Raw genomic sequence first — 13,194 nt, 5'->3', positions numbered from 1 at the left:
CGGTACGCCTCTCAGCCCCTCCCAGCCGAAGGGCTGCTGCTGACAAGAAGCACTTGTCTGTGGAATATGACTGGCAGGCACCCCCTGTTTCCATGGTTACTAAATAGGGCAGGTTAGTATTAAGGCTGCCCAAGGAAAAAATGGCATTGATGGCAATGCTTGTGCAGGGGCCTTCCTCTGGTCTGCTTTAACCTTATTCCCAGACAGGGTGGGCAACATTTGACGGGAGGTCATGAGGATTTTCTTCAAGGGTTCACCTGGCTGCGCAGCCTTGGCTTTTCTCACAGGTGTATTTCTTGGTTCAGAGGAGTGAGCCTCCCAGGAGGCCAGAGGGGGCGCTGGAGAGCACAGCGCTTTCCCAGATCTCTGTGCTGCTTGCTCCGGGCCACCCCGCCTCCATCAGTCCCTGGGGTTGCATTAGAGATGCTGACCCCTGTCCCCAGAAGAGCATGGTGTTTAGAAAGCCCTGAATACAAAATTTGACTGGTCCTAAATCCCATGTACCAAATCATCAGACAATGGCCACCTACCCCAGGTCACAACCCTTTTTCATGGGGCTGTGTGAGTAACCGGTTTAATTATACGACATTAAAAAATCTCATATTTGGTGATCAAATACCAGGTTCTGGCAAAAGCACAGGGTGGAGTCCCTGGTCCTTTGTTCTCTGCTGCGTGACACGCCATTCTGATCCTCTGTTTCTTTGTAACTAGAATAGAATCATCATTGTGGGGAGAATGTGGGGGAATTGATCGGTGTGGATGGGAGACATCAAAAAACATAAGTCAGTGAAGGGCACTTTACGAATTCATGCAATTATCATCTTTAGTGGCAATAACAACATGTTATTTTAGTCTCTCTCCTTGGCCATTTCAGGGGAAAATTGATTAAAACCTTTGAGTGCTGCTTTAGAAATTATTTTTGGGGTGGAACAAAAAAATAAAAAATGCTTAGGAAACAGTTACCTAATAAGATTAGCTCACTGTTTAATCCTGACAGAACCAATTCTTCGTGCATTATGGAAACATTTTTTAGAGTAAACAGGGAAAGCCTCAGGTGACAAGAGCTGTGATTCTGCAGTGACCTGAGTGTCTTTTGTTTTGCTTTTACCCTGGCGCTGGAGCACTTGACTACGTAATTCTATGTAATTTACATGTCTGAGTTTTTTTAAGTATATTTTCTTTCAAGAATGCACTTCATTCAATCTTTCTGTGGGTAGGGTATCGGAATTCAGAGGCTCTGGCTGACTAATCTCACTGAATTTCTGTACAGGATTTAAGGAGCTGCTTCCCTCCCTTTTTCTGAGCCGGGGATGCTAGCCTCTTGGGGAGTTTCTTCTTATTTATATATTTATTTATTTATTGGCTGCGTTGGGTCTTCACTGCTGCGTGGGGGCTTTTCTCTCCAGTTGCGGCGATTGGGGGCTACTCTTTGTTGCCATGCGCCGGCTTCTCACTGCGGTGGCTTCTCTTGTTGTGGAGCACAGGCTCTAGGCGCGCGGGCTCAGTAGTTGTGGCTCGCAGGCTCTCATTTATTCATGGGAAATAAGAATCAGAAAGATCTCAAGGAATTCTTCCCACCCTGACAGCAGAGCTCCCTCTCCTAAGGGACTGACTTATTCGGTGCCATTGAAAGAGCTACAACAGGAAAATTTCATAGGAAATCCTGTTACAGGGAGAAAGAGTTGCTCCACGGCATGTGGGATCTTCCCGGACCAGCGATAGAACCCACGTCCCCTGCATTGGCAGGCGGATTCTTAACCACTGCGCCACCGGGGAAGTCCTGGGAGTTTCTTATTCTGACAGAGCTTGTCACTTCCTCTCAAAGGGGAACAGCAGGTGCAAACTGGGCCCCTTACCTGGTGGCTATTGGCCTGATTGATGAGTCATCCCCACAAAACTGCTGGGGCCATGGGCCCTGGCTGCTCACGTGGACTTACTCTTTGAACTCCATCTAATGGAAATGAGGGCAAACAGAGACAATGCTTCCTCATGGGTCCAGTTCATGGACCTTGGGGGACAGTATTGACCCACCAACTGGACCATCTCCAAGGGCCCCTCCAGCTCAAAAACCCCATGAATTCTACCACCCTTGGTGCTTGCTTCCAAGGTCTCAGGTAGACTTCCCAGGACCCAGGGCTGCACATCTGGGCCCCAGAATCATGGGGGTGGGGAGCCAGTTGAGGAAGCAGAAAGGAAGTCAGCCCCCCTGGTTGTTCCTGTGATGACAGGCCCTTTGTAGCTCCATCCCCACGTTAGAGGTGTTTATTAGGCTGAGCCTCTGCCGCTTGAGGTGAGTGTGAGATCTGTCGCTCTCCAGAGCCCTCATTTAAGCACAGAAGCCACACACCAGGCATTGAAGAAACAGTTCTCTATTTTTACAGGCTGACTTGACCTAGTCCAAAGGCCAAGGCCTCCTGAGGATTTGACACTAATCCTGTTGGATATTTCTCATACCTCCCTCATGCCTCATCTGGTGTTGTTCCTTTCTGGACTGAATAGGTTCTGTTTCTTCCTCATTGCAAGTTTCTGCCTGTGTGAAGTTTTAGAAAGCTTCGGGACACATTCCATTTTTTAGTGGCCGAAGCCACAGAAAGTTAATATTTGGAACGGTAGGAGAGGAAGCGCTACAGGCAGAAACCTGGGTTTGATTAAAAATAAAAAAAATAAAAAAAAACAGAATTGTTGAGAATCCACCCTGACTGGAATGAAAGGAGAAAAGCAATTCCTTTCTCCTAAGGTGTCGGGAGGCTCTTGATAGGGGTAAAGGCCTCTTAGCGCCAGAGAATCGCTTGGCGGTGTTGGACATGAGGTTCGTGCGTTGGATCTGGGTTAGGCAGGATGGGCAATTACAGTGAAGTATTTAAAGTGAAGGAGGAGAGTGGGACCAACAGTTGGGTCAAAAGAGGGTACGTAGCCTGTCCCCCATCCTCCCAACAGGCTGCACAGCCAGCTGGGGAGGACACAGGCTGCTCAGGGTGTTAGCTGACAGACTTGCTAATTAAACACCTAAAGGCAACAGTGCTTTGCCAATAGTGATGGCTATGCCAACGTTATCAGCTGCAAACTGGCTGCCAGGAGCATCCTAATTAAAAATAAACAGTTCTGGGGGTGGCTGAGAGAGTGGGATGGGGATTCTGCCCAGGTTTCTCGGGACTTCTAGGATTGCTCCTAGGGGAAAGTCACCTTTCAGTTCGCCTTTGGGTCCTTTTCTCAAAGGAGCCTCTGTCTCATCACAAGGTGGTGTGATATGTGAACTCCTAGGTGCTGGGGTGACAAGCAAACAAACAAAGCCTCTAGGAGCAGATTGCCTGGTGACTTCAGCCCTGGGGAGGAAAGGTTGCCTGGGGGGATAATGATTTCTGCTGGGTCTCTAAATTGAGGGGACAGCTAAAGCCCAAAGCCTCTTCTAAAAGAGGTTAGAATTTCATCAGAAAGTGAGTCTGGTCACATGAGGATTTCTGGCACCGTGTGCATGGCAGGCTGGACACCCGCCTGCCAGAATTGAGCGAGTGGATTGTATTGGCTTCAGCGGAGAGGGAAAGTCCCAGCCTGGCGGGGGAGAAGGAGCCGCTCAGTCCCCTGCGGCCCGCGTGCTGGAGCAGCGCAGCACAGCTGCTGCAGCGGGGCTGGAGCTCTCGCGCCTCAAGCCCCCTCTCCTTTAACCCTAAACAAAGTGTGTGGTCCAGGGACTGAAGACTGAAAGATGCCTAAGGAATGCAATGCTTTCCACGCCCTCTCAGCCGCTCTGTGCTGCTTCTATCACCGCAAGTCTTTCCTTGGAGTAAAGGTAGGTGTGAGATAAGGTACATCTAAAATTCTTTGGGGGGCCTTGAAAGCACTAGAAAAGTTTGCAGCCCGCTGGCTGTAAAAACAGAGGCGCTGACTTTGATGTATGGATCCTCATAAGCCCCTAGTGGTGTGTCTCCTCTGGAAGCAGAATCGGGCCACACAGAAGGGAGCTCCTTGTCTGTGCTTTAGGATGAAGCTCTGTTTTTCAAGAGACTTTCAGTTTCCTTGGGCTGAAATTTTATACCAAGGTAGCTCAATACTATTTTTCTTTTCCCTCTCTCTCTCTCTCTCTTTCTCTCCCTCTCTCTCTCTCCCCTTGTTTGTAATGAAGGCTGAGCCCCTCTCTCCACTTACCTTGCTGCTGCATTATGTCAGTAACATATATAAGTACAAAAACCACCAAATATCTCCTTTCAAATTGCAGTCACGTTCCAAAACATTTCCGTATTCAGAACTGTCTTTTTTTTTTTTAATTTAAAGAATGCTCCCATTCTTAACCTTTGTTACAAGACATCAGTACCAAAGGTAATATGTCAATACACTATTTATTTTGATGAAAATATTCAAAGAACCTCATTTGACTAATTCAAGATGAAACCTCTGTTCTGTTGCCCACCTGTGACAACAACTAAGAATTCCGTTTAGTGTAGGCTGTCACTGATCTGGGGGCTTGTCTGCCTTGGAAAAATCCTGTTGGCCCCAGCATGACTAAGGACCTCATTTATTCATGGGAAATAAGAATCAGAAAGATCTCAAGGAATTCTTCCCACCCTGACAGCAGAGCTCCCTCTCCTAAGGGACTGACTTATTCGGTGCCATTGAAAAAGCTACAACAGGAAAATTTCATAGGAAATCCTGTTACAGGGAGAAAGAGCCCTTTGTAGAAAAATAGACAGTGAATGTGAAGAGGAGAGGCTTCTTCTAATTTTACTGCCCTTTCGGAGTGTTCAGAATAGCTTTCTAACAATTCAGCCAAGTTCATTTTTGTCTCTTTGTCAAGGAATTTGGAGGAGAGTGAGTAATCATAGGTTAAAAGTGTTTCCTCCCTGATTTAAGAGCCCCTTTCTATCCTGGAGCCCAGTGGGGTGACGTGAGGACCATGTGGTTTCTGGCCTAAATATGGATCGTTCTAGAGTGGGGCCGATGAAGTCATGCCATTAACAGTATTTTAAAGCTGTGGGAGATAGACGGGGAGGTCCCGAAGGGAATCACACACTGCAGGGACTGACAGTAGATTTACACTCTAATAGAAGTCCTCCCATAAGCCAACTTCTGCTAATTCAGAAAAGTGCAACTCACCATTTGGTATCTGAGGAAACAGCCCATAAATATCTGGGTCTGAGTGATGAGATTCTGTTTGGAGACCACTGCGCCTCTGCAGGTATTTTCTCCAGGGCCTGCACGGAAAGGCCACAGTAATACATGGGGTTGGTCTGAACTAACCGTCCTTCGGCCTCCCTACCACGGCCACTCTTGGTGGTTGACTGTAGGTGGAAACAACCTCCTTCCCACCTGGGCTTCTATCCCACCCTAGTATGTTGCATCTTCATAGCACAGAGAGAGGACCTGCCCTGCTCACTCACCAGAACCTGAAGCCTTCCGACCCAGCTCAGGCTTTCCCTCCGACTCTTGGGATGTGTTTCCCTGTCTTGTTTTGCTTAGTTACCTGGGAAAGAAAACGTACCTGTGCTCAAATCCCTCCTCCTGCCAGTGTTGCCCCAGTGATAAAGCTGCATCACTTTATTGACTCCCACTTTAATTAGGGGTTTCAGGTCTTGCTGCTCATAATTAGTTTCCGTTGCAATTAGAGTTTCAAAATTAAATTGGAATTGATTGCCTGATAGCAAAGCGGAAATAAAGCTCCAATTCTTGACCATGGAAGCTACTTCCCTTGGCATGAATTTCTCATACCAAAAATAACACTGTGGTAGCCATGGTAACTTTCCATTTGGTCTAATCCATATCATCTCTGGAGAAAGTACAATGTTATTAATAGTGTTTGTTGTATGGGAAGAAAACTAAAAATATAAAAGCTCCTTCATTACATAGGGGACCAATCACACAGGCACTTTCAGGGAATAAGATCTCATTTGCAGAGATTCTGCAGAAGTTAGTATGTGTTTAAGGGCCTTGTGTGGACTTGAATACAAAGGCCCTGGAAAAGAATTAATTGGGAGGCCAAGAATGGAGAGGAGGTCAAGGATCTGCAGTCATTGCTGGTCCTCCCAAGTTGAGGCCATGTCAAGGGTCATGACTTTAACATCCCAGAAGGGTTCACACAAGGCACTCATTTCACAAAAGACCTCTGGATCTCGAGTAAGAAAAGGAAAGGACATTTTGCTTACACCCAATGGAAAAGAGTCTGTCATGAAGATATTCCAGATCCACGACATTAGTGGAGCACATTCAAGTTTGAAAATCCCTGAATGGCGAATATCGTAGCCTTTCCGTGTGTAAGAACTTTGTTAGGTGGCGGCGGGGGGAGGGGGTGATTTAATGACAGCTGAGGCAGGTTCCTGCCTTTGAAGGACTTCCCATAAGACCATTAGTCCATAGTGTCATTTCGTTACATTTGCAAAAGGCTTTCCAATGTCTGAGTTCCTTCACAAGTTGTCTCCCTGGGGTCTCAAGACAAGCTGAATCAGGCAGGACAGTAGTTTACCCCTTTCCACAGAGGAGAAGCTGAGGCTCAGAGAAGCTCCCTGCTCCAGAATCATTTCGTGGGGAGCCAGGAGTAGAAATCAGATTTTGTGGCCTCAAGCCAAGTGTCCTTTCTCTGATACCATCATAAGACCAGTGAACATTGACAAGATGATTTTGTCCCTACTAATACTTCAGTTAACAATTCAGTTGGGAAAGCATAGTGCGAACCTCAGCTTTCAGGAAAGACTTCAGGGAGGACGCAGAACTGGTTTTCATAGACTAGGTCGCCTTCCTGCAGCAGTGGCAGGGCCACCTTCCGGTTCCTAGAGAACTGCAGAAGGAATTTAGGAGAAGCACAATAGATCCCATTTCTGGAACTGGCCATGGGGACAAATGCCCACTTCTCTGGCCCCTCGAGTCCCTGATTCTCCTTGTGTGTGGGCAGGGGAACCGGAGCTGAAACTTGCTGCCTTATCAGTGTCTACTCCTGATGAAGGTGGGTGTGATTGTGTCAGGAAACTTCAGGGGAACCAAAGAGACTGGAGTTACCTTGCAAGTGCAGAATAGCCACCTTTCTGAAAGAACACCAACAAGGAGGCTGGAGTAGGGAGTTGGTGGATAAATGAATCAGTAAGTCTTGGCTAACCAGTCACTAAGTCCAGCGGCACTGGTCTTGTCAACGAGAAGTCGTTGTTAGAAGGCAGTGGATTTTAAGCATATACGTTCTCGCACAGAGGTGTGACTGTCTTTGCAGCCACAAAGTGCCCTACAGTGGGAAGAGCTTATATCCTGCGGTTGCTATTGTTGTGTTTTGTTTTGCTTTAAATCATTTCCCTTGCCCCTGGAAAAAGTATTTGGAGCCTCTCTGAATGCACATTATAGCCTGAGGTGTCTCATCTGCCCATCCCTGGAGGGTTGGGTCCTCAAAACTTGTTTTCATTGGAAACTACCTTTCTGTGTTGGAGTGTCATGTAATAGAGTGAAAGTCCTGCTCATTTTCCCTGTGGCCCATCCTTTGTCTGTCTGCTGTTGTGACAGCTTGGTTACTGGTGATACACCCTGGTGTTGACAGTGGCTTAAGTTGCCTTTATCATGGGGCTGATGCATCGCCAGCACAAGCTGCGCAAGGTGGAAAAAGCCACTGGGGAAATGTCTTTCGAAGTGACTCAGCCCCTCCTTGTGGCAGTTAGTAGTTGCTCACTTATTTCTCCTTCTCTCCAAAAAAAAAAAAATAGGCCTAGCACAGCTTTTTAAAAGAAACCTAAATGCATTCCATTGGCATCTGGGGGCCACGGGGATCTGGTTTCAGCATCAGGGGAAGGACGTGCCTGACAGGGTCTGGATCCCAGTGCCCCCTTCACCACAGACCCCAGAGCTTGGATCCTGGCCAAGACCTTGTTTTTGTTGGAGAGACGTGGGTGGGAAGCAGAAACGAGACTGGGATCCTGGGATCCTGGGAAAATTCTGTTAGCGGGTCAGCACCTCCAGGACCGCAGAGAGATGGAGCTGTGCCAGACACTGGAAAGGATGCTGGTGAGTCGTCGGGGTGCGTGCGCCACAACGGTCGTCACGCACCCACGTGTGAGACGGCAGCGGGACGCAGAGGACCCTGACCTCTGTCGCTGGGTTTAAAGATGCCTTCAGAGACAGAGCTGAGGCCTTTTACCTGATGCACTTTTTGGACGTCCCCAGGGCAGCAGAGGAGACTCAGGCTGTCCTGGTGGGGGGAGAGGAGGAGAGGAGTGCCTGCTGGGTTGGACATCGCTGCAGCATCTCTGTCCTCATCTGGATTTTCATGCATGTCCATAGCCCCGGGAGCTACTATTGGAATCTGGCTCTGGCCACGAGAATGTCATGGCTTATTTTTCTATCTTATGAAAGGGCTATGATCAGTCTCTTAGTTTGTATGGAGAACTCTCCCCAGTGTCCACTCTAATACGTGTGCGCTTTTACAAAAGCAGGTATACAGAGAGAACCAACAAGCTAGAATCCTAGATTCTTTAATTGTAGTAAGATGGGATTTGAGGGACCAACGAGCCAGTCTCCCACTCAGAATTCATCTACTCATTCCCCGCTCCCACCCCCACCCCCATGCCCAGCATGTGTATCAAGGGCCTATGGGTGCTGGGGAGACAGAGTGAAAGATTTTGTCCTAAAGGAGCAATTCCGTATCCGGCTGGGGAGATGGGCATGCAGGCAGCTCTCTCCGAGGTACCACGGAGAGGTACCACGTGGTGGTGCAAAGGCAGGGAGAATACACAGCACAATGCAAGGTGCTGGGCAGAGGTATTAACCCAGTTCTGGGTCAGGGAACTTCCCCGGGCAGGTAACACTGGGCAACTCCTAAAGGAGCCGTAGGTAGAAGAGGCCCTGGGGAGAAAAAGGGCGTCGCACACGGGACTTCAGGCTGAAGTTGAGGAGTGGAAGGAGATGAGATCAGAGAGGCGGTCGGCTCACAGATGGTGCAGGGCAGCGGGGAGCCAGCACACAGTTTGGATGGGAGTGGGGGAGGGCTTGGGGTCGGCCTCTTGTGTGCAGGTTGAGTTTGAGGAGCGTCACCAGCGTCTCCCCTAACTTATGCCAACGTCCTTGAAGCCTCCCGTCTGCTCTGCTTGTCCTTGCTCAGCTCACTCATATTTTCCTCTCTCCACCTTCTCTTTAAGCCTGTTTTTAACACTCATAATAAGAACCTGTTTCTTACTCCACAGCAACAGTTCAGACCATCAGGCCCGATACTTTTCCATTCCCACCCCTGCCCCCACAAGCTACAGCTCTACCTGTGTCCGTATCCATGACCCTCTCTTCCTTCCTGCAGCCTCTGAGGATGAAATGTCCCTCTCCCTGACCAAGGCCAGCCCTGCCACCTGTACCTATGACCACCCTCCTCCCCAAAGACTCCTCAGGCACCTTCAGGTTGTCCCTCTCTACCAGCACTTTCCTCTTAGCTTAGACATGCTTCATTCAGTCTTCCCCATTCTAAAAATAATCATTATATCCATGTCTTCCTTCCTGGCCCCGGCTTCCTCCATCCCCAAAGCTGGTTAACACAGTCTCTGCTTCCTCACTTCCCATTGGCCACTCAGCCCCCTTGACCTGATCAGCGACCTGTCCTCGCAGAGTCCTGTGGCTGCCATCCAATTCTGATGCTATTAGAACTCTCTGCTGCACTTGGCACTGTTGGCCATCCTTTCCTGGAAGTCTCCTCTCAACCTCTAGGACACTGAACTCTACTTGTTTCTCCTAGATCCTTACCGACCCATCCTGCTGTGTTGTTATAGACTGAATGTTTGTGTCCCCCCAAAATTCATGTTGAAATCCTAACCTCGAGTGCGATGATGTTAGCAGGTAGGCCCTTTGGGAGGTGATTAGGTCATGAGGGTGGAGCCCTGGTGAATGGAATTAGTGCCCTTATAAAGGGGATCCCAGAGAGCTCTCTTATCCCTTCTACCATGTGAGGACATGGCAAGAACATGGCCATCTCTAAACTAGAAAGCAAGCTCTCAGTAGACACTGAATCTGCCAGTGCCTTGATCTTAGACTTCCCAGCCTCCAGAAACTGTGAGAAATAAATGTTTGTTGTTTAAGCCACCCAGTCTATCATATCTTTCTTACAGGAGCTTAAATGGACTAAGACACCTGTCTTCAGCTTCTCTTTCTAGCCTGCCTCTTAAAAAAGCCAGTGTCTTCTAGCCCTCTTCTCATATTCCCCCTATAACCCATCTCTTAGGTGACATTTGAGACAGCATACCCCCTCTACACTGAGGATTCTCAAGCCCTTCTCTGCAGCACCTGGATCCCATGGCCTGGTGAGCCACTCCATCCGGATGGCCCACAGGTACCTCAGGCTCTACATCTTCTTCCATAAACTTGCTCCCCGCTCATGCTTCTGTACTGGAAGTTGATGGCTCAGTCATCTTCCAGGAGCTCCCATGTCTTTTCCCCCTATTCATCTTCCATGTCTAATCAATTATAAGTCTTCATGATTTTACTCCTAAACTCTTCTCTCATCCACCCCTTCCTCCTGTCTCTCCCACCAGTACTGTACTACTTCAGGCCTCATTATCTGTTACTGCTTAAAATTCTGCAGTAACTTCCTAACTGGTCACCTGGCCCTAAATCTTCGTAGGAGGTCATTTCATTACCCTTCTTTTTGACATTTCTAGAGATGGGAGGTGTACTGTACCCTAAAGGCAATACATTCCCACGTTTGAAAACTCTAAATTGCTAGAAAGTTCCTCCTAGTATTGAGTCAAAATCTGTGCCTTGCAATATCCACCTTATTCTCCAGTTAAATGGGTATAATAACCCTTCAGATACATGTCTTTCCCCTCCATATTATGACCATGTCTATTTGAGGCCAAATTAGTTGGTATGAGTAGACACCTAGGAATAAGACAGGACGGAGTCTGGATTCGTTTCTCTAGGGAGTTGAACCAAGAATATGTGACCTGCCATCTTGGGACGAGAACATCCCAAACCTTCATATATATGAACACAGCCCTCATGTTCCCCAGGTTTTTCCTGTAAACATGTCTGGTTCTTTATATACTTTGGGAGACTTGGATTCTAGTTTTCAGGCAGTCCTTTACTGCATAAGTCTGAGCAAGTCACGAAAATTCAGGGCCTTGGTCATGTTTTCTCTTGTGAGATATAAATATTCTTGCTACTTATTTAATTCCAGAGACATCATATGATTCATGAGATCTGAGTTGTGTTGTATTAGGTATCTTGTCCCTCTAAGTCCAGCTGCTGTTTCCCTGATCCTGTCCATGACATCTAGCATGGTGTTAGTGTGTTTTTAAAAAAAACTTGTTAGATGAGTTATGTGAGTGTCAAGAACTTTGAACTCCTCTGGGAGAAATATATACCTTTAAAGTGGCATGTGTGTGAGGTGTATATTGGAAGCAGTGAAGTCGATGCTTGGCCAAAACCCATTTTGTGATGAGTCATTTAGTTTTACTGAAAATCTACTCCGTACTTAGCTCTGATATATAATGCACTTTCTGAGACAGTTGTTAGTCATGTACTATTTTGCAAAGAGAGAATTTGGAAAGTCATTTATTCCACCCACACAGTGAAAGGCTTTCTGAATCTTTGGATTTTCCTCCACGTGTTTGGCATATCTCGTTTTTCCTTCCAATTACATCTCCTAGTGTCTTTCAATCACAATGCATTTTGTTTATTCAGTAATGCCTCATGCATTTGAGGTGAATTAAGGAAAGGATAGAATTTGGGTTTTGGGTGGTTTTTTGGTTTTTTGGTTTTTGGAAAGGATAGTATTTGAATTAAGTTGATTTTTATTTTCTGATATTCTTACTGAAGAGCAAATAAGGCATCCATTTTGGTGAACAGCTGTGTTCGAAATCACTCATAATTTGAATTAAGGTGTTGAATTAATAAGCTTGAATTACCAATGGTAAAGATCTCTGGTTTGACTCTCTTTGTGTTCTGAACTTTGGTCAGCTGGTCTTCAAACCCTTATCCTGGGTCTGCCTTAGCCAGGGCAGTCTCTGTTTTTTCATTCGCCGTAGATGTTAACAAAACACTACTCTTACTGAATGGAATCTCACTGCCAGACGGAGCGATTAATATTTCACTTGTGTTGTCTTATTTAGCTTGTGTGTGTGAGAGAGAGAGGTATTATCGGAAGTCACTTGAGGACATGGTTAAAGGGAGCAAAGCCGTTTAGAGGAGGTTTTCATCCGTCGAACTGGTACTTGGCTTTTATTTGAAGCCCTTCATTTCACTGACCCAATAAAGGATTAAGTGCAACCAGTGACCTTCAGCCTTCATCGTAAGTGTGGCACATCCAACTTCTCACTGGGAAGAATCAGAATACAGGGCTGCCTCATGGGGGTGATTTGGATGTCTGCTCCAGGAAATCATCACCTACATTTGATCTACAGGGGCGGGTACCTGCCATAGCTTTCAGCAGGGCAGGATGTTAACAAATGGCTTGTTGAAAATCTTATCGTGTTTCAGTTTATCTATTACCAGAGAAAGGTGAGACCCCCTTGGAGTTGAGCACTGAGTGAGCCCCTGGGTAATGCTTTGTCAAAAGGGTAAGAAACATGATGGACAAACCCACTGGGGCCAGGGGAGGGGGGAGGGGAGGAGCGCTTATGGTGTAATGAGTGCATTCAGCAAGTTCTTTCACATGTGAGTAACCTTTGTGAAGGAAAAACGCTATTCTTGGTGTTGGATGTGCTACATTCTGTCACACTTAGAATTCTTCCTGCGGTTTTCAGACCGAAATCAGTCTCCTTCAGTGAAAAATAATTTTCAGTCCCTTGGTGTTTCATCAAAATAAAATTGAACTTCAAAAGCAGTAGCTTCATGATCTAGCAGGATGGGAGGGTGTGGGGAAGATCTTGCCCAGAGAATGATGGTGGATGAAAGGCAACAGGAGTTTAACATCAAAGGGAGCCGTGGGTCCCAATCAGAATGATTCTAATGTAATTAGTTTGGAATGGAGGATTAAGTTACTTCTGCCTGCTTAGAGAGTACGCTGCTTTAAGGCTCCAGTCTGCACAAATTAAAATTAGTCTTTTTTCATTTACACATATGGAAAGCAGAATTTTAATGCGAATTTCACAGAACCTTGATAAGCACGGAGTTCCACAGATATCCTCTTCATGTTTCTTATTCATGGTTTCTGAGCCTCTTTTGATAAGCATTTGATAAGGTTTGATAATGAATAAAATGAAATCTCTTGGACTTGGGCTCTCTGGGGGGTTTTATGGCATTTTCCTATCTGTGCTA

General features: G+C 46.8%; 1 protein-coding gene across 2 annotated transcripts in view; it reads left to right on the top strand.

Moving 5' to 3' along the window:
- BCAR3 (BCAR3 adaptor protein, NSP family member) overlaps window positions 1–13,194 on the top strand; it is a 115,990-nt gene that overhangs the window by 60,673 nt on the left and 42,123 nt on the right. Inside the window, exon 1 of one of the 2 annotated variants that reach the window (XM_036872746.1) lies at window positions 3,347–3,787. The exons of the other annotated variant lie outside the window; for it this stretch is intronic. Within the exon in view, the coding sequence (XP_036728641.1) occupies window positions 3,704–3,787 (84 nt within the window). The 5' untranslated portion in view covers window positions 3,347–3,703. Of the gene's footprint in view, window positions 1–3,346; window positions 3,788–13,194 lie in introns of those variants that run through there. 2 annotated transcript variants of the gene reach the window in all.

This window comes from Balaenoptera musculus, chromosome 1 (assembly GCF_009873245.2).
Source record: "Balaenoptera musculus isolate JJ_BM4_2016_0621 chromosome 1, mBalMus1.pri.v3, whole genome shotgun sequence".
NCBI lineage: Eukaryota > Metazoa > Chordata > Mammalia > Artiodactyla > Balaenopteridae > Balaenoptera > Balaenoptera musculus.
This window is presented reverse-complemented; position numbering and strand designations above follow the sequence as displayed.